Source organism: Amphiprion ocellaris, chromosome 9 (assembly GCF_022539595.1).
Source record: "Amphiprion ocellaris isolate individual 3 ecotype Okinawa chromosome 9, ASM2253959v1, whole genome shotgun sequence".
Lineage (NCBI taxonomy): Eukaryota > Metazoa > Chordata > Actinopteri > Pomacentridae > Amphiprion > Amphiprion ocellaris.
Window position 1 is genome coordinate 3708473 of NC_072774.1, and position 21304 is coordinate 3729776.

The 21304-nt window shown below is 36.1% G+C and overlaps 2 protein-coding genes across 2 annotated transcripts in view; one reads left to right on the plus strand and one right to left on the minus strand.

Moving 5' to 3' along the window:
• Positions 1-17777, minus strand: rnf115a (ring finger protein 115a). The gene is made up of 9 exons (XM_023261710.3): positions 17544-17777; positions 11811-11869; positions 11533-11587; positions 11086-11369; positions 10895-10963; positions 9296-9368; positions 9118-9211; positions 7500-7615; positions 1-904 (listed from the first exon to the last, which is right to left on the minus strand). Exons 1-9 carry the CDS (start codon positions 17760-17762, stop codon positions 785-787), a joined length of 1089 nt encoding a protein of 362 aa, XP_023117478.1. The 5' UTR covers positions 17763-17777; the 3' UTR covers positions 1-784.
• polr3c (polymerase (RNA) III (DNA directed) polypeptide C) overlaps positions 17700-21304 on the plus strand; it is a 14728-nt gene continuing 11123 nt past the window's right edge. The window contains exons 1-3 of the mRNA XM_023261709.3: positions 17700-17838; positions 19450-19596; positions 20755-21019. Of these exons, the coding sequence (XP_023117477.1) occupies positions 19450-19596; positions 20755-21019 (412 nt within the window). The 5' untranslated portion in view covers positions 17700-17838. The remainder of the gene's footprint in view (positions 17839-19449; positions 19597-20754; positions 21020-21304) is intronic.

Genomic DNA, 21304 nt, shown 5'->3' on the forward strand with positions numbered 1-21304 from the left:
TGTTTTTTTGGTCAATTTATTAATACATCATAGACATTTTTTCATATATATAATATACAGTTTGATAACCAGGTTTTTCACATTTGTGTCTCCATTCTCTACGTGTTTTTTTTTTTTTTTTTTTTTAAATTCCTTTGCAAACCTTAAGTTGTCGGACTAAAATTATTTACATCAAAAAAAGGTGATAAAAACCAAAGACGGCGATAAACGGAGGAATAAAATGACGGAGAGTTTGGAATATTTACACCAGGGGGATGAAATCTACGTAAAAGGGGCTGAAGATTTTTTTAGAATTTCATTCCCTTACTGTTTGTTTAAGTTCTCTGAAGTCACAGCTTCTCTTTGAACCGACTGATTCCTCTAAAATGCTTTCATTTCGGGGGAGTTTTGTACACGATGACACCTTTAAAAAATGCTAATAAAACACCAACAGTCTTCCCGACACGATCTCAACAGAAACGTTACATTTATTCCAGGTGTCTGTGAATGCTAAGTATCCGTCTCAGCTGCAGGATTTTGCTAATCTGGAGAGGATTCAATATAAAGTCCGGCATTTCTCCACATTTAAAGAAAAACAAATAGGGTGAGTTTGCTGGAAGTAGAGGAGACTGGATGAACATCGATCTAGGCTGGTTTGTTATTTAGGCAAAAAGAAAAGGATGTTAAGACATCTGTATGGGTGCATGATCGAGGAGGAGAAGAAGGCGATAAAATAAAAAATACAAAAAAAATGAGAGAAGTCAGACCGAGATGATTATGAGTGAAGGGGTGATGGTGTGGGCGATCAGAAGGACCATCTCTCCTGTGTTCGGGGGTCCATGGACAGGGAGGGTGACTCTGACGAAGGCTGGCTGCTGCTGTCTTCTCCGTTCAAACTCTTCCTACACACTGGACACGTGTCGTGCTGCGTGGAAACAAGGCAGACGTTAGCTCCGGGCGCTTTTACCACAAGTTTTACACAGTTTGAAAGCAACTAGATGGAATAGCCCAGGAAAAGAAGACAAAATGGTAAATAATAGTCACAAAATGAACACAAAAACACATAACAGCACCACAAAATGACGCAAAATGCCCTGAAATTGTCACTTGTTCACAAAAATGCATAAAATTACCCCAAAACTAACTGAAGTGACGACAGAATTCCATAAAATGTTTACAAATGGTCACAAACTGACCCCAAAATAACACAGAATGCCCTGAAATCATCCCAAATTTTGCGCAAAAATGTGCAAAATTACCCCAGAAACAAGTAAAGTGACGACAGAATTCCACAAAATTCCATTAATGTCTACAAATGGTCACAAAAAGACCAAAAAAACCACAAAAAGGACCCCAAAATAATACAAAATGCCCTGAAATTGTCATAGAATTCGCACAAAAATGCATAAAATTACCACAAAAACAAATGAAGTGACGACAGAATTCCACAATGTGACACAAAATGTCTACAAATGGTCACAAAAAGACCAAAAAAACCCCACAAAGGGACCACAAAATGATGCAAAATGTCCTAAATTGTCACAAATTTTGTGCAAAAATGCATAAAATTACCACAAAAACAAATAAAGTGACAACAGAATTCCACAAAATGACACAAAATGTCTACAAATGGTCACATTAAGACAAAAAAAACACAATAGGACGAAAAAATGACGCAAAATTTCCTGAATGTCACAAATTTTGCACAAAAATGCGTAAAATTACCACAAAAACAACTGAAGTGACGACAGAATTCCACAAAATGACACTAAATGTCTATAAAATGGTTACAAAAAGACCAAAAAACACGCAAAATGACCCCAAAATAACATAAAATGCCCTGAAACTGTCACAAAATGTCCTCAGTGTTGGAGAAGGATTCTACCATGTGGATTCCTGATTTTAGTCTTGTTTTACATAATGTTTGATATTAAATGCAACCGTTTTAAAAAAAAAAAAAATCGTATTATAGCAATGTTTCCTCAATTAAATTTATGGAAAATTAAGGAAAATGCACTTTTTCCCAACAAAAGTGGCAAAATTAAATACACTCAAATTTCTTCTACAATGAGAAAATGTGCATGAAAGAATTTAATTGAGATTTTTCAGTCCAGCAGCAGAAAATACACCATAAGGACACAACAATTTCTAAGCTAGCACGGTGGAATTAAGACAAATCTATTGTTTGAGTTTATCTGATGGTTTTGCTGCATCAACATTCATTTAACTGAAGTGATACTTTAATTCCCACCAATGGCTGAATGAAAAGGGGAAATTAACTGACTGTAATACAGCTGACATCGTTGGTTTCAGATTAGCTTTATAAGATGAGCTTCAGTTCAATATTTACTGTGTAAAGTGTGACGGAGGAAGACAAAGTTGTAAAACTCCCGACGCTGTTTGAACTCTCGGTAAGACGTTCTGCAAAATGTACGAAGAGTTTCAGTTCTGTTCTGCTCAGATGAAGTAAAACTGAAATACAACATTTAGTCTCATTATTTGAAAGTCACACTTCTTATATTTGCTGAACTGCAACTTCTGCAGTTTGCCAAATTTTGATTTGAAATCGATTAATTCCTGCATTTACACCACCGTTCAAAAGTTTGGGGTCCTCCAGACAATTCCATGTTTTCCATGAAAACTCCCACTTTCATTCATGTGCTAACAGAACTTTTTAAAGTTTTCTTTCTTTGTTAGAGTTGCTCAAAAATGAGTTAAAGTGGCTCTATATTAGTTAAAGCTGCTCAATATTAGTTTAAGTTGCTCTAAATGAGTTAAAGTTGCTCTAAATGAATTAAAGTTACACTACCAGTCAAAAGTTTGGGGTCACCCAGATAATTCCATGTTTTCCATGAAAACTCCCACTTTTATCCATGTGTTAACATAACTGCACAAAGGTTTTCTAATCATCAATGATCCTTTCAACACCATTAGCTAACACAATGTAGCATTAGAACACAGGAGTGATGGTTGCTGGAAATGTTCCTCTGTACCTCCATGGAGATATTCCATTAAAAATCAGCTGTTTACAGCTAGAATAGTCATTTACCACATTAACTATGTCTACACTGGATTTATCATTCATTTAATGTTATCTTCATTGAAAAAAAATTGCTTCTCTTTCAAAAATAAGGACATTTCTAAGTGACCCCAAACTTTTGGACGGTAGTGTATTTCCATCACGATCCCCATTCAACCAAAGCACGTGACTAAAGGGCCCTTATGTTGCACATTTTTAGGTTTATACTTCTATTTTTGGGGTCTATTAGAATATATTTGCACGCTTTAATGTTAAAGACCTGAATTTTAACAACCACGTGAAAGCTGTTACTGAATCTGACTATTAACAACTGAAGCTAGAATCAAGGGTTTCCTGTCTAGAGAAGATGCAGAGAAACTGATCATTATTTTCAGTAGGTTACATTATTGGAATGGTGTCTTTATTGGTCTTAAGACATCAATCCAGCAGCTACAGCTGATCCTGAACGCTGCTGCCAGAGTGCCAACTAACACCAGATTACGCCGGTCCTCAAATCACTACACCGGCTTCCTGTGTTGAGGCACTTTAAGATTGAACAAATGTTAACATTAGATGAATAGGATGTGTAAATCAGATTTTAGAACAAACAATGGCAAGATTGGAAACCCTAACGTGTCAACTGACTTTATGCATTCACTAAATAATCCCGTGGAACCCCAATGGAAGCCCATGGAGCCCATATGAGGCATTAAGACTGAAAGTACATGACCTCTCTCCATCTGCACTCATGAGTTGAAACCAAGGTCACGCTGAGCTAAGCAGAAATAATCCTAACCTAGCAGAAAAAAAAAAAAAAAAAAAGAGGAGGTGGATAAACTTTTGATACGATTACATCATGTAAACTACCAGTCAAGTTTGGACACACCTTCTCATTCAAAGCTAATCTGCATTATTTTCCACGTTGTAGATTAATACTGAAGATGAACACTTTTTCACATACAACATAATTCCATATGTATTCTTTTATAGTTTTGATTTCTTCAGTATTAATTCACAATCTCCTTTTTGTCTCGCTTGTGTTTTTTGTCTTATTTCTGTCATTTTGTGTTTTGCTTTATTTGCTGTTTTGAGCTTCATTTTTGTCATTTTGTGGGTTTTTTTGTCTCGCTTGTATTTTTGTCTATTTTTTGTCGTTTTGTTTCTCACTTTTGTCATTTTTTCGTCTTGTTTGCATCATTTATGTAAGTTTTTGTCTCGTTTTTGCTGTTTGTCCATTTTTTGTCACTCTGTAGCTTTTTTGTCTCTTTTTTTGTTTCAGGTCGTTTGTCTCATTTTTTGTCATTTTGTTTATCGTTTTTGTCATTTTGTGCATCATTTTTGTAATATTTTGTCTTGTTTTTTGGTCTTTTTTGTCTGACTTTTGTTGTTTTGACCGAAGCAAAACGCTGTATTGTTCAGTTCCAGATATTTGTGACTAAATGTTTTGTTTCTTTGTAAAACACTCTGTGATCTGTCAGTTGTAATGTATAAATGATAAACTGAGGCATAATGTTGCTGAAATTGAATTTATTTTTATTAAGAAATTTCAGGGTGTTCATGGCGTTTTGCAAAAAGATGAATGTGAACCTTTTCAGAATCTACTTTTTTTGCACTAAAGCAAAGGAAAAACTTGGAGTTGTGGTTATTTATAGGTTATGATGCTGTGGTTTTACTGGTCCAGTCCACTGGAGATCAAACTGGGCTGAATGTGGAACCTGAACTAAGAGGAGTTTGACACCCCTGGTTTAGATGCTCAATCTGTTTCTGATTTTCAGTGCACTTTCATGTTTTATTTCTATGATTTTAACATCTTAATGTCTACTTTTAAATCATCTTTATAATTAATTTTAAAGCTGTGTGATGCATTTCTTTGCCATTGTAAAGCACCTTGAATTGCCTTGTGTATTAACTGTGATATACAAATAAACTTGCCTTAAAAAAAAACAACACATATTTATCCTGTCGCACCTCCTGAATATCCAGGTTACGTTGGTTTGTAAAACTAGCCGCTTGACAGGAGTTCTGCTAATGCGATGATGTAGATGAGTAACAAGGTGTTTCAGGCAGGTAAGAGAGAATAGTTTTATTTGTTGTGGACTTTAAACTTTGTCAGTCTGCGGACCTTTGATAGCTAACGCACGAAAAGCATGTTCAGTACACACTGAAGGAAAGGAGAAACCAAAAGCTGAATATAGACTCTTTACTCCTGAACACCCTCATTAGCACTCTATTTATGTAATAAATATGAACAACTTTCTTTGTATAGAACTGTTAAAAAATAAATCTACAAAGAGCTTTACAACAAAAGTCAAATTAGAGATTTAATTCTTGAAAAAACAAGATAAAATAGTCTGAAAAAATGAGCCTAACAAGACTAAATACTTCAGTTAACCTAGCAGTGTTTTTTTAGGGTTTAATTACACTTGAATAATTTACATATTAGGAATTAATTCCTACTAAAATTACCCTACAGTGTTATCAATTATGGAGAATAACTAATAAGGCTAGACACTACGGTGAGCTTATAGATATTGTGGAAAAATTCTACACTTTTATACATTTTGGAGATCGTTTTTTACATATATAGTATTTTATTGTTATATTTTTATATTTTTGCTGTATTTTATTAGTGACAGTGTAGGGGAAGAACGGCTCAGACTTTCTTTATGTCTTTATTTATTCTTTTATTGTTTTTATGTTCTTTTCCACACTAATCTCGTACGCTAGCATCAGTTATGGAGTTACAGCTGGTGAGATTAGTTAAATGTCTTTATTGTGACTTTATTTTTAGCCTTATTGCACAATTCTTGACCAGCTTCTTTTTTTTTTTATGCCTGATTCGCACCTCGCTCCTGTAACATGTGATTTTAACACCCGGTGAGGGAATAATAAAGTTTATCTTATCTTAGCTGAATTCCAGATTGCAGACTTTGTCTTTCTACTTACAATAAGTGATGCAGCAGCCGTCACAAAGTTCGTATTGTTTAAAGCTTCGTTTTTTATCATACAGTGAAGTATGTGACGAAGCTGTGCAAAGGATTGTGGGTCAGAAAAAGACCATAAAATAGCTAAAAAAAGATAAAACCTGATGTAGTAGGACTCCTAATTGCTGATTTTAGTCTCGTTTTACATCACGATCAGGCTGCTTTTTTGCTTTGAATGCAACATATCTTTTAAAATCTGCCACTACCGCGATGTTTCGCAGCAAATTTAAAGGAAAACACAGAATTATCCAGTTTGTTTGCATTAAATCTACACTTATACAAACACCCTTCTCACTTCTCAGTCGGAGAAGAATTTTACCATGTGGATTCCTGAGTTTAGTCTTGTTTGACATCATTTTTGGTATTAAATGCAACAGATTTTTTAAAATCTCCTATTACAGCAATGCTTCCTCACTTACATTTATGGGAAATTAAGGAAAATGCATTTTGTCCCAACAAAAGTTGCAAAATTAAATACACTAAAGTCTCTCCTACAATGAGATAATGTGTGAAATGGTTCAGAAATAGTTGTAATACTGCAAAACATACAGTAAAGATACAGTAAATTGCATTCAGCAAATCTACTATTTATCTAAGAAAATACATATTTGTAAAGTCCAATTGACTGTATTTAGCATAAACTTTATTTCACCAGAAATGGCAAACTTAATTACATTTTAAACAGTATACATAATAAAATCCCTGTTTCTGAGTACACTGCTGTCTTTTCTGAAGATGTTGGGCGATTTTATTACAAGATTCCTGATTTTAATCTTGTTTTACATCACGATCAGACTGCTCTTTTAAATTGAATGCAACATATCTTTTAAAATGTGCTACTACAGCGATATTTCCCAGCTTAAAATAAATGATAATGCAGAATTTTCCAGTTTGTTTGCATTAAATCTACACTTACACAAACACCCTTCTCACTTCTCAGTGTTGGAGAAGAATTTTACCATGTGGATTCCTGATTTTGGTCTTGTTTTACATCATGTTTGGTTTTTAATCCAACAGATTTTTTGCAAAAGTCCCCCATTACTGCAATGTTTCCTCACTTAAATCTATGGAAAACTAAGGAAAATACACTTTGTCCCAACAAAAGTGGCAGTAAATGTGACACACAGTTAATAAAATGGAGTTGTACTCAGGAAATCTATTGTTTATCAGGGAAAATGCAGATTTATTAGCCCATTTGTTAGCATTTAACCAACACTTGTCCCAACTCAAGTAACAAAATTAAATACAATCCAAACTGTATGCAAATAAAAACCTTGTTTGTGAATATGCTACGTATGTGACGGACCTGTGCAAAAGATTCATGAACGGTCATAAAATCAAGCCGCCTGCAAACTGCAAGATAAAACCAGACGCAGTCGGACATGCGGGTGTTTTTTTTGCATACTGGGACATGCAAAATCCTTCTCTGGTGTAGCTAATATAGTAGCATGGATACTGGAATACACCCTCCTCCTGATTTTACTCTGCAAAGTTCTGCCGTATTTATGGAGACTCACCATTTCCAGCCACGGTACTATACAGTCTGAATGAAAGAAGTGGTTGCAGGGTAGCTGTCTGACTGGTTCTCCCACTGAAAAGTCCTCTTTGCACACTGGACATTCCATACAGCAGTCTAAAACAGAGAAAAGAAGGAAATAGAGTGGTTTTAAATCATGTAAGGTACCAAGCGTAGTGTGTCTGCTGAGTAAAAACACAGAAAAAGGCCTAAAAAAGGCCCGCACACATTCATTTATCCCAGTAAGTCAACTATTACCAGCTGAGCGGTAAAATAGGGCAGCACACACAAGCAGGAGGTGAAAGAGAAGCGAGCAGAAAAAAAAGAAGACGTCATCGGAGTTAATTTATGGAACAAACTGTCGATACTCTGAAGGTTAACGGGCGTCTCAGAAGCTCTTCTTGGCAGAATATCAACACATTTTATTCTCTATCCAAATGCTTTTACGCAAATGACAGATTTGTTATTAACACATTTTTACTAAAGAGGCATAATTTAGTCCCTGTGTGTGCATTTACAACTATAACAGCATTTTTTTATGGTAAGGCTGCAAATAGTGATTATTTTCATTGTTGATTAACATATTTTTTGGTTAAAAACGTCCATCAGTGTTTCCAAAAGATGACTAATGTCTTGCTTTGTCCAAAGATGTTCAGTTTACTTTCAAAGAGGAGGAAAGACACCAGAAAATATTCACATTTAAGAAGCTGGAATCAAAGAATTAAAAACACATCAATTAATTGATGATCACAAAGGCTGTGATTAATTTAGAAGTTGATGATGAACATCGCGACCTTGATAAAGTTAAGACTTTCTGCAAAGTTGTCATAAAGAAAAAAGGTTTAAAGCATTCTAAGATTAGTAAAAGTCAATGGGTCATTTATTTCACTTTTACATTCAAAACTGAAACTAAACATTTTAAATATATTATTTTCTGGATTCCTGGGTTAGTTGTTTGGTCTATAAAGGGTCATAAAATGGTGAAACAAAGATGACAAATGTCTTTTTTTTATCCAAAGACATTCAGGTTATTGTCAGAGCAGAAAAGGAACCAAAAAATATTCACATTCTAGAAGCTGCAATCAAAGAATTTTGACTGTTTTTTTTTGTAATTTTGAAAATTTCAAATTTTTTCACACCACAAAATTCTCTACTTTGGATTTATTTATTTATTTATTTTTTAAAAATATTTTAGCTGTGAAGCCATTTCAAGGGATCAACATCTCCGGAAATATAACTCTTACAGTTATAAAATCCAAATAAGTGACAGATAATTTATTTGTTGACAACTGCTCTACTTATCTGAAGACTGGTGGATGAGTTTACGCTGGGAATTGGTGTTATGCTAACATCTATCTTGACATTAATGACTATAAAAACATACTTTAATAGATAAATATGGCGCTAACTAGCCAGTTTTTACTAAAATTTCATGTGTCGTGACACAAATATAGTAGGAGATTTACATTTTAGCTTCTACAACCAATGATTCATGGTTATCCAGCTGTCTAAATGCCACTCCTATCTATGGTAATACTGTAATTTGTACTTCAAGGACTCGGCGAGAGAAACCTGGTGAGGCAGCGATGGAAAAAATGGTAAAAAGAGGAGCAACTGACCTGCTTGTTCCTGAGAGATATTAACCGTTGGGAGGGATGAGATCTTCTCTTTCTCCGCTGGCGGAGGTCCTGTGTTCTCCAGCTGACCTAGTAACTGAAAACACACACATTTATGAGCTCAAGAGCAATAAAAACCTGACACAAACACAAACTTTAAGTGTTATAAGGTTAGATTTACCTGTGTTATCACAGCGTCTAACCCTCCCTGCCCCCAGGCGTAATCCCCTGGGTTAGAGTGCAGCATCCCTGTCCTGAAAGAGACAAAGAAAGGCTTTAAAAAATTTGTAAAGAACAGCCACAATGACACCATTTATCCGCCAGAAACTGTAAATAAACAAAATGCTGTTGGATGTTCAACATATTTGAATTAATAGTGTGTGAAGTGCAGCTCAGTTGGGAAAATGCTACAAATTTAGGCTTAAAATTACTTTATTCTACATATCACATCTACAAACCTGACAAAAAGTGAACCATTTGCACTGAATTCTGTAGAAAACACACAATTTGGAGCTCCTCGGCACAACTGAGAAGCCAGAAAGCATTTTATCTTTAAGAAATCATCAAAATTACATCACTAATCAGAGTCAGAATTATTTGATTTTCACGTTCCTTGAATTAATCGTGTGATTTTACATTTCAACAAGAAACATTAACCAAATCTAAGCTCAAAATAACAGTATTTCATCAGAATTACTGTATTCTAAGTGTCTCATTTTGAAAAAAATCACCAAAATTAAACTTAAATTAAATTTACACTAACTTACTTGTGAAAAAATAAAAAATTCTCCACTACATGATGCAAGAGACAAGCTATGACCAACTGTGAGCAGAGAGGAGACAAGAATGCTAACAAACTGGAGTGATAATAAAAAATAAAAGCGTCCTGGATCAATAAAATTAAAGCAGCACGGCTTAGAAACAGTGAACAGATGAGCAAGTTGTTGGAAGATACATTCAGCATGGTGAAACATCTTTCTACAGATGATGAGCAGAGTACAGTGAGTTCATAGAGGTTGTAAAAAGTCAAATATTGTAGTAAACCTCCCCAAAATGACAGAATCTTGTTGAAATAATGAAAAAGACTATTTGAGATGACTCAAAATTTGCCAAAAATCTGATATACTGGTACAAAATTATTGAAAATGAGTCAAAATTTGTCCAAAATGATCATGAAAGGAAAATAAAACACATTGGCTCAATAAAATAAATTCAGCATGGCTCAGAAACAGTGAACAGAGGAGCAAGTTGTTACATTCAGCATGGTGAAACATCTTCCTACAGATGATGTGAAAAACACAGAGTTGGTAGAAATTGTAAAAATGAAAATAGTTAAATATCTATTTTTGATATTGTAGAGCCACCGTGTTTTGTTTCTAGTATTGGTAATGCATGTGCATATTTGAAAAAATGTTAGTTACCATTTTCTTTTTTCTGTAAAATAAAAAATCTAAGAAATGTAACTTTTTTATGACTTTTTAATGATGCAGTCTTTTTTTTCAGTGTGGAAATTTGGAAAAACATTAGACGTGTTGAGTCTACATTTTCTTCCTATTTTTTAAAATACACAGTCAAACAAATTCAAGTTTTTTTTCTGATTTTTAAAGGTTTATTGTATTCTAACTGTATCATACTGCACAGAAAACACTCTCTGTACTTCTAATCATGGTTACTCTGTCCCCATAGAGGTGCAGGATTTAATACTGCAGTGAAAAATGAGCCCACAGTGAAGTAAAATGTGACGGGAACAAAAAAAAAAACAATCAGAAACTGCTGTTACCATGACAGGGGAGGTGAGCCAGGGACTCCGGAGTTGGCAAAGAGACCGGCGAGAAACTGCTGTACAATCCTGGAAAACAGGAAATACACAACGTCATCTTTCAAAATAAGAAAAATGAGGATTGTGAGAGCAAAAAAAGCAGCGTTTTGATCAACCCAGAGATGGAGGGTGACAAAGACGAGGACACCCACCCCTCCACGGCCGGCGAGCGGTCGGGCCGACTGCTGCCTCTGGACCGGTATCTCCTCTGGGTGTGCAGACGAGGAGGACGCCCCGGTCCCCAGTGCTCCCCGGCTCCTAGCAGGCCACCCATGGGCCCTCCGAGGCCCGCCGGGACGGACCCACCGATCGGCCCGCCTCCGAGCCCTCCCAGCTCGCCGAAACCCCCCAGGCGTCCTCCGGGGAGCCGGGGTTCTGAGTCGGGGGTGTCGGGGTCTGTCGTGAACGGCCGCTCCAGTAACAAGAGGTGCCATAGCTGTGGGGACATTCAGAAAAACAGGGATTTTTAACGCACAAAACGAGGCAAAGAAAGCAAAAATAAAGTGTAAAAATGTACAGGGGGACAAATGAAGAAGACAAACATTAAGAAAATCAAAATATGCAGTTATTTCAATGGGTATTTCTTCGTCTGTTTGTACCTCTGCAAACTGTGTGGCTGTGTCGTCTATCCCGTTAGCACCACCCTCTAGGAGACTGAGGGAAACAGCGCACAAAGGGACAAAAGATGCATTATTAGCAACGGCCACTGAGCCCTGTGCACACATGTTCAAGCTTTAGTGTCGGCCCGGAACAAAACTACGGCTTCAGCACTGCAACGTCAGCGTTCTCCTGCTCCAGGGGCCGACACTGACAGGCTGTAGCATCGTGTGCTGTCTGGAGAAGTGATAGCCGGAATAATAAAATAAAAGCGTCTCACCTGGAGTCTTCTGTTACTTCCTCTATGAAACCCGAATCACATCTTGGACAGATGTACTCCTGGAAAGAGTCACAACAAAGACTGAGTTACACAGGGGGCGAGTAGGTCAGGAAAATGATCATTTTAGTTTCCAGGAATTGTTGTATCGCAGAAAATATTCAGCAGGCGATGAATGTAAGCAGATAAAAGCGGTACAATCTCACACATTGGAAAATCCAGAAGCAGGAAATACTTCTTGAAATTAGAGCTGCCTCAATAACCAATTATCTCCTAAGTATTAAATTAATCAAGCGCTATTTTGATAATTCATTCGAGTCATTATTTAAGAAAGCAGAGTAGAAGATTCTCTGACTGCAGCTTCTAAAATATGAGCATTTCCTGGATTCTTTCCTCCTCTTGGACGGCAAACTGAGTATCTTTGGGCTGCGGACAAAACAAGACATCTGTCATCTTTTCGTTTCATTTGGGAAACTCTATTCAACTTTTTTCACCCTTTTCTGACTTTTTATCAAATAAGCAACTAATAGAATAATCCAGAGAATAATTAGTTTAATCGGCAATCAAAAATAATCATTACTTGCATGACAAACTGAAAGAATGACTGACTGATAGACCGAATACTTCAGGTCGACTTTAGAAAAATAATTTAGGGGAATAATTGTCACTTCGAATTGCATGTGATCTTAAACAAAAAAAAAGAAGGAAAATTAGTCCATTTACCACTGCTAGGAACTGTAAAAAAAAGATGTTTTAGCACGTTCAACTTTTCAACTGAACAAATCTTGTTTTACACAGTTCTCCAGCTTGAAATTGTGATTTTTCATTGAAATCAGTTCATGTCTCATTTAAAATTTTGCAAATATAAAACACTAACCACATTTTGTAAAAAGCAAAAAACTCTGTGCTCCTCTGTACAACAGTGAAGCCATCAGTGACTCAGCTATGTCCAACAGATATGTGACAAAAATTCAGACTTTTCAGCTGAACTGCAGGCAGTGTTTCCCACAGAGCAGAGAGGAGGACAAGCATGGAAACAAATTAAAAATGTAAATAGTAAAATATCTACTTTATGTAAAGACACCATTTTTTCCCAGTCTTGGTAATACCCTGTAGACTCTTGGAAAAATGCTGTACATGTTCATTCCTGGTTCTCCAACTTTTAACTCTTTTATGCACATCTGATTGAACCCTACACTCTTCCATAAGTGAGTCAAAAATGACCTGGAAAGAATAAATGTGTTTTTATGCCATTTTTGTTTGGAATAATCATATTTATTATTGTTTGTATTATATTTTTGTCCACACAACAATAATTTCATAACTTTCATTACTAAGATATTGCAAGAAAACAACCTCATTGGGTCATTTTTGACACACTTATGCCTCTAAGGGTTAAAGCAAATAATCAAAGAAATTCAACTTTTGGTTTTCCTTTTTTAATGAGGTACGGCCTTATAGGTGTGTCATGTTGCACTGAAGGCATTTCTGAGTTCTCACCCTGTTTCCTTAGAGGTGCATGAGTTTATATTGCAGGAAAAAAAAATTACAGGAGCAACAAAAAAACACCCAGAAACTGCTTGGAGTTCAGGGGCTTTAAAGAACACAAAAAGGTACAGGTGAAGCTTTTGTTTCATTAAATTTAACATCTGTTTAGATTTTTTCTCTGTTAAATCCATGAACTGTATTTTCCATAATGAGATGTACAAGGAAATAATAAAACATTCCTGTACGGTTTATCACTGGGCCCTACAAGGGTTTCATAAAAACATCTGCAGACTGGTTTGGTTCACAAACGAGAGGAAAATATCAGTCACATTTGAATGACTACTAGTGTTTTTACGAATGCGAGTAAGGAGGTAGAGCTGGTCTGCCAACCACGCCTAAAGCGGAGTGATACAGAACAAAAAAATAAAAAGGAAAACGCCGCTGCCAGTTTGTGCAGCTGGATCATATGTTGACCTGCCACCGAAAGCCAGAGCTCCTCAACCATGAAAACCGGATTGAAGTGGGGTCATTTAATATACAGACAAGGTATGAGAGATTAGAGCGATACATGCGTTATATAACGTACGTTAATGAAAGAGTGGGTCGTCAAAATGTCAGCTGTTTATGTCAAATGTGGAGAGCACTTTGCATCGCTCAAATTTAACTAGTTCAACTGGCTTGGTTTATAAAAACGTGGGGATGTAAAACCAGTTTATTTCAAGGTCAGACTGGGTTAAAAGAGGCTGCAGTGAGCAAAAACAGCTCATGTAAGCCGTTTGTCATTAGCTCACAGGTTACCCTATCTGCTGTCTAAATGGACACATGACTGAGACGTGGTCCTGAGGCTGTTCTCTAGTAGCGGAGGGTGATAATCTTGGGTGTTGCAGTCAGTTGGCTCGGTGAAAACATGCCAGAGGAGTGAGTGTGTCTGAGCGAAGCAAGCCGGTTTAGAGTCGGTGACAGGGCAGCCGGGAAGTACCCTCATATATAAAAATAAAGATTCAGCTGATGATAAGACAGTCTGCTGGGCCGACATGGTGCAATATGCACTCATCTGCCAGTTTATTATGAATACATTCATCAGTGAAGTCAGACAAAGTGTACAGTATGGCAACTATTTTCACTTTAAGGTTTATTACTGGGCTGATATAACAATGAAATACTCAAAATGCTCTGCACAGCTTCCTAAAATGCAAGTTTACAACTTCAGATTGCTTGTTTGGTCCCACTAAAAGCCAAATATATTTAGTTTACTCTCATCAACAAACTATGAAAGCAAGCAAATGCTCACATGAGAAAAGTTCACCTTTAAAAGTGACCCTAAACAACTTATCAACCCGAAAGTGTAAAATTTCCCCCCAACTAATCGATTAATTGACTAGTTGTTTAGGCTTCACTCAATGTAATTCTTTAATTCTTCAATTTTTTGACTCTTAATTTTGACCTTCAATCTTATTCTTTAATTCTCCAACTGCCTAGTTCCCTTGTTTGATTTGCGTGCTAATCTAGTTAATTATTCATTTAATTTATTGTCATTTTTACTATCTATTTTAATTGACTGCTCTGACTTGTCTCCTACATCTTGCTTGATTGTCAGTGTTGCATGTTTTAACTGTCAAAGCACTTTGTGAACGCTGTTCCTAAGGATGCTATATAAATAAAGTTATTATTACTTTTGGGTTGATATAACAATAAAATACTCAAAAATGCTCTGTACAGCATCCTAAAATGCAAGTTTACAACTTCAGATTGCTTGTTTGGTCCCACTAAAAGCCAAATATATTCAATTTACTCTCATTAATGGACTATGAAAGCAAGCAAATGCTCACATGTGAGATACATGAGAAAATTTCAGCTTTAAAGTGGCCTCAATAACTTATCGATATGAAAGTGTAAAATTTTCCCCAATTAATCAATTAACTGACTAGTTATTTAGGCTCCACCTAATTTAAGACCATGGCACACAACAGTGCAATTAAGTACCATTGAGTACACTTGGCTCTGCAATTGACACTTATTTCCATTGTTGATTAATCTGCTAATTATGTTCTTCTTTAAATGATTAGTTGTTTGGTCTCTACAATGACTGAAAATCATTTAAAAAAAAAAAAGTCGATCGGTGTTTCCCAAAAGTCCAAGTTCTACCCAAATATATTCAATTTCTGTCACAGGAAGAAAAAAAAAACAGTAAGTATTCATATGTAAGAGGTAGTAATCAAAGAATTTAGATGTTTTTCTTAAAGAATTAACTGAGTTAGTGGTTAATTCAGTAGTTGACGACAAATCTGTTTACACCTGCAGTTCTCGTTAAAGCATCCTAAGGTGTTTAAATGTCTGTCATGTGAGTCATATCTGCGTCCAAATTCTTCTATTTTCTTACTCTTTCAATTTTAAAACTGAAACTAAGCGATATGTTTTCCGATATTCCCCAAGTCGTCCTGCCAACGGTGACATTTATCGGAAGCAAAGAGTACAACCAAAACAAAAACGGCCTCCTACAAGTTAACCAATGTTAGGCCTATAGCATTAAATGAAATTAAAACATGGAGACACAAACGGATGAAAAAACAACATCTGGAATCCGTCAAACTAAACCAAACGTCTTGTTTTGTTCACAATGTAAAGATATTATGTTTACTAGCATTCAGGAGAAAGGAAACTGAAAAAAATTCACATTTAAGGAGATGCAATGCAAGTTTTGACTGTTTTTGCTTCTTAAAAAAATTGCTCAAATCGAATATTGTGTTACCAAAATAGCCAGCAATTAATTCATAAGGTAGCAGTTAATCCATTAATTGTTGCAATTTTATACTAAAATTAATACTGCAGCCATAATGAAACTAGGATTTGCTGCAGGGCTTTTGTTAAACGAATTAAATGTCATTAGACTGTACATAGGAAACCAATCAAACTATCTAAAGTGTAGAATATACCATGCTCAGGTTGGTAAAAGTAGACGTAGGACATTATCTTTCTTTTAAAACTGAAATTAAACATGTTCCAACATAACAAAAAAAATTTAACATTTAAGGAGTTGCAGTGCAAATTTTGACTTTTTTGGCTCTATAAACTGCTCATTTTGTTAACACAGTAGATGGCCATTATTTTAAAAGTTGACAACTAACTGAGTAATTGTTGCAGCCCCATAATAATAAGAATATTACAACCTTAATGAAGGTAGGATTGGCTGCAAGGCTTTTATTAAACAATTAGCTGCAATTACACTGTAAACAGGAAACCATTTACACTATCTAGTGTGTAGAAATTAGGTTTGAAGCATCCTGAGGTTAGCAAAACTCGATGTAGGACATTATCTTACTTTTAAGTTGAAAACTGAAACTAAATGTTCCAGAAGTTTCCCCAAATTGTCCTGTCAATTATGTAGAAATTAAATAAGGCAAAATTGGCCTCCTACCAGTTGACTAATGTTGAGCATCAAATAAATAAGGGTTGTTTTGTTTTTAGAAAAACTCAATATCTCCAAGCCACAAATTTAGGCTTTGTTTGTCTCAATAATCTGCTCAATTTAAATAAATAGTTGACGCAGTAGCTGTAAAACTAATTGTTGCAGCTCCATAATAGTAACATTACAACCTTAATGAAGGTAGGATTTGCTGCAAGGCTGTTATTAAACAATTAGCTGCTTTTACACTGTAAATAGGAAATCATTTACACTATCTAGTGTGTAGAAATTAGGTTTAAAGCATCCTAAGGTTAGCAAAAGTCGATGCATCTTACTTTTAAGCTCGAAACTGAAACTAAACATGTTTGACAGTGTTCCCGAAGATTCTCCAACTCGTCCTCACGATAAAAAATAAAGCAAAATTAGCCTCCTGACAACTAACTAACGTTAAATCTGTAGCATTAAAGAGAAACAGGGCTAACACGGATCTTCATGTCTGCTGTTTCTGTTGTTTAGTAGAAAAACACATCTCCAAACTGTCAAACCAAAGCCCCGCAGCTCGGCGTTTTCACTAAAACCGTCTTAACGCCACCAAAACGTGTCGATATTTCCTCCTTTAACGTCTGTTTCTGAGTGTTTTTAGCGCCGATATCTGCAACGAGTGTATTTGTGGAGTTAAACAACAACAACAAACGGTGCTAACTGCTAACGTGCTAGCTAGGAGGAGGGGGTTAGCCCTTGCGAGCGGAGCGAAATAAACGTTAAGTCGCAGGAAGGCCGACGTGTCAGCCGCGAGGGATTCACGGAGGGGCGAGAAACGGGCGCGGAGGAGCGACCTGACTCACCGGGAGCTTGGGGTTCACCTCTCCCTTACAGCAGTGGCAGAAGAACCGATGCGGGGGAACAGCCGCAGCCTCCGCCATCTTCCACCACCAGGAGCAGCACTGACGTCGGTCCTCCACAGACCCAGGGCTGCCTCCGCCTCCTTCCCGGCATGCACCGCGGCACGCCGCCGAATCCCCGCCGGGCGGAGCCGAACGGAGGAAGTGGTCATGTGTTGACATCCCGGATCCTCCACATGTGGGCGAATCTTCACTCTGCGGCATAAAAAACTGTCCCGGAAATTAATTTGTCGGAAAGGTTGGTGTGAAATTTAGTCGTTTTAATCTCGTATAACAGTCAGTTAGCCTCCAAGTTAGCATGTGTGCTAACGTTGCAGCTAAGCTTAATGTGCATCTGCGCAATACCACTTAATGTCAAATAATTCTGAAATGTATCATCTCATAGTAATCAGATTATCTAAGTTAAACGTCGGTATTTGCTCTGATATCAAATTAAAGAATCCAGACTCACTTTTCATTACATTGTTTATCAGTATTTCGCATGTTAAGCTTCTTATTGACAACCGACTCAGTCCTTCTCTTTAACCCTCCTGTTGTCTTCATTTACAGGCACCAAAAAATATTGTTTCCTTGTCTGAAAAAAATCCAAAAATTCAGCAAAAAAATTCCCCAAATTTCTGAAAATTTGCAAAACCTTCAGGAAGAAAATTCCAATAATTCCTTAAAAATGTCACTTAAAAGTTTTATTTAAAAAAAAATCCCACAAATTTGGCAAGAAAATTCTTGTAAATATTTTCAAGAGTGAAAATCTTCCCCAAAAAAACTAAAAATATCTAAAGTGATTACATATATATCAGTAAAGCTTCTAATATTTTCTTTAAGAACATTCACAAAAATGTTCAGAGATTTCCCAAAAATGTTGAAAATGTGGACATCAGAAGTTTCACTGTGAAATTTTTTTTTTCCCTGACATTTTCAAACTTGTAAATGGGTAATTTTAGGTGCCCGTATAGCTCAGTGTGTTAAGCAGCGTGACCCATGTACAGGGGCTGGTCCCCAACGCAGCGGCCCGGGTTCGATTCCCGCTCATGGCCCTTTGCTGCATGTCTTCCCCCAACTCTTCTCCCCTGTTTCCTGTCTCTCTCTCACTGTGCTTAAATAAAAAGCCGAAAAAATAACTTTAAAAAAAAGAAAAGGGTAATTTTGACCCGCAGGACGACACGAGGGTTAAAATACCTTCAAGAAGCCGTTCTATTGGATCCTGCCGGAATATTCCTCTTCTTCCAGCTTCTTGTCAGCCAGTATTTTGGATTATCCTCAGACATTCATCTACAAATGTCATCTCCACAACACCTTTTGCTCTCATGCAGCCCCACATCATCATACTCCCACCTCCATGCTTCACTGTCAGGACTATGCATCCACTGTGGTAGTCCTGGTCAGGTTCACACCAAACATCTGGACTCCATCTGAGAACAACAAATTTATCTTCATCTGACCAAAGAATGTTCTCCCAACATTTATCGGGCTTTTTTTAAAATCTAAGTATTATCTTACAGTTTTGTGCTGAAGAACTAACAAGGGCATTTTTTCTTGTCCTCCATCCATAGAGGTTGATGTTCTTCACTGTCTGAGCTTCACAGAAACTCTGATTTCCATTGGTAACTCCTTTGCCAAATCTGAAGCAGCTGTTATCTGTTTATAGAGTTAGATTGTGAAAGTAGGACAACCACTGCAGCAATGATTAGTGGCACTACGGCTCTTTCTATACCTTCTGATTACTGCTGATACTGTGTTTCACAGATTTTTTCTGATCTTCCTGGATCCTTTTCCATTTCTGTGAAGCCTCGCAAACAGAGGAGCTCACTGATGTTGTCTGAAAGCTCATAGTTTGTGTTTGTTTGTGCAGATGACTGCCCAGGAGGTTCGTCTTTGTGGTCTTCTGCTTCATGAACACTTCGGAGAGGTTGTGGAGAAAGTGGGAACACACCTGCTGAGAAGTGGAGCGCAGAATTTAAGAACCATCATCCATGAAACCGGCCTCTCAGTGGACCTGGTAGGACGGACATTTATCATCAAGCTATTGTCTTACCTTTTCATTGATTATTGCGATTATATAGAAATATGTGACAAAGCAGCACATTTTTAAATTAATTTATGTGATCGTGAATCAATAAGAAAAAAAACCTGATATTTATTTTTAAATTAATTTTGTTAAATTTATTAGTATTTATGAATTTATTTTATTAGTGTTTAAAAAATGTTTTTACTGTATTCCAATAAAATAAATCATTATTACATGATTAGTTTTAAGTTTGCATGTGAATCAGCAAAAAGAAAAAAAAATACAGGTATTGTAGATATTTTTTCTTTAATTGATAAATATTAAATCTTTTAGTATATGTTAACTTATTTTGGTTTTACTAATTCCTGCTTAACTTTTAAAAATGTTGCATTCTTTTATATCTTTTATATTCTTAAAATAAAAAAATATATTTAATTTGTTAATATTTATTCATTGATTTTCTCTATGTGTGTGTGTGTGTGTGTGTTTTTAAGATTCCTAATAAATCTGTAAAAAAAAAAAAAAATTGAAATCCATTTTTAAATTAATTAATTTTAGGCATAAAAAACCCAAAATAAATACAGATAATCAAAATAATCCTGAATACAGATCAATAATAGTCCAGGGTTATAAATAGTCGGTCAACAGCTAAAACAACGTATAATTTTTAGGTTATGTTAGGTTTTAGTATTGTTATTATTAATTAGAATTAGAATTATTTAGAATAAATGAGGATTATTATTCAGCATTATTTTGCTGTTCTTGCATTATTCATATAAATGCAACCCATGATTTCCATCTATATTCCTTTATACATTTTTTTTGTTTGTTTTTTTGTTTTGTTGAACACTTGTTTAAGCTGCTTTTGCTGCAGAGACCTGATTTGTTAGCGTTGCATCATTAATTAATATTAAAATATAATGTTCATACTGTTGTGATTCACAAGACAAATGGTACAAAGAGGAATAGTTTAGTATTTATAGTAATTATTTAGTCGTATGCAGAGGACACCTCAGATGTTTTTTCTAGGAGTTTAGAGCAATAAAAATAGTGCAACGTATGCAAATGACTTTTATCTGAAATTCATAAATATATTATTATGTTGCACCTGTGAAAGGAAGTGATGAACCTCTTTGTCTTTGGTCGCAGGTAAAGAAGTCTCTCATGGTTCTCGTCCAACACGGCGCCTGTTTGTTCAGCTCCGGCCGTAAAGGACCTGGTAGTCCGACTGAGTACCGCAGCGGCTGCGACCGAATCCTGAGGATCCTGCGATACCCGCGATACATCTACACCGCAAAGACGCTGTACGGAGACACCGGAGAGCTGGTCGTAGAGGAGCTACTGCAGAGAGGACACATGACGATGAGCGGCACGGTGAAAACGGTCGCAGATCGACTCACGCAGAACATGGAGGGTCAGTTTAGAGTTTCAACTAATGATTATTTCCATGTAGATTATTTTCTGGATTAATTGTTTGGTCGATGAAATGTCAGAAAATGGTGAAAAATACCCAAAGATACTTAGTTTACTGTCATAGAGGAGGAAGGAAACCAGAAAATACTCACATTTGGGAAGGTGAAATCACAGAATTTAGACAGTTTTTAATTTTTTAAAAAAACTGGTCCTTGATAAATTAATCAATGCTAATAAATTAGATATAAATTAATTTGAAATAAATGGGGGAATTTTTGGGATCCCA

What these genes read in the sequence shown, in the direction of transcription:
- rnf115a (XM_023261710.3), bottom strand. Translation starts at nt 17,762, where the DNA reads ATGTCAACACATGACCACTTCCTCCGTTCGGCTCCGCCCGGCGGGGAT. An exon ending in AGGTGAACCCCAAGCTCCCG is followed by an intron (nt 11,870 to 17,543) that starts GTGAGTCAGGTC and finishes GACTCTTTCCAG; the next exon opens with GAGTACATCTGTCCAAGATG. An exon ending in CAGCCACACAGTTTGCAGAG is followed by an intron (nt 11,370 to 11,532) that starts GTACAAACAGAC and finishes ATGTCCCCACAG; the next exon opens with CTATGGCACCTCTTGTTACT.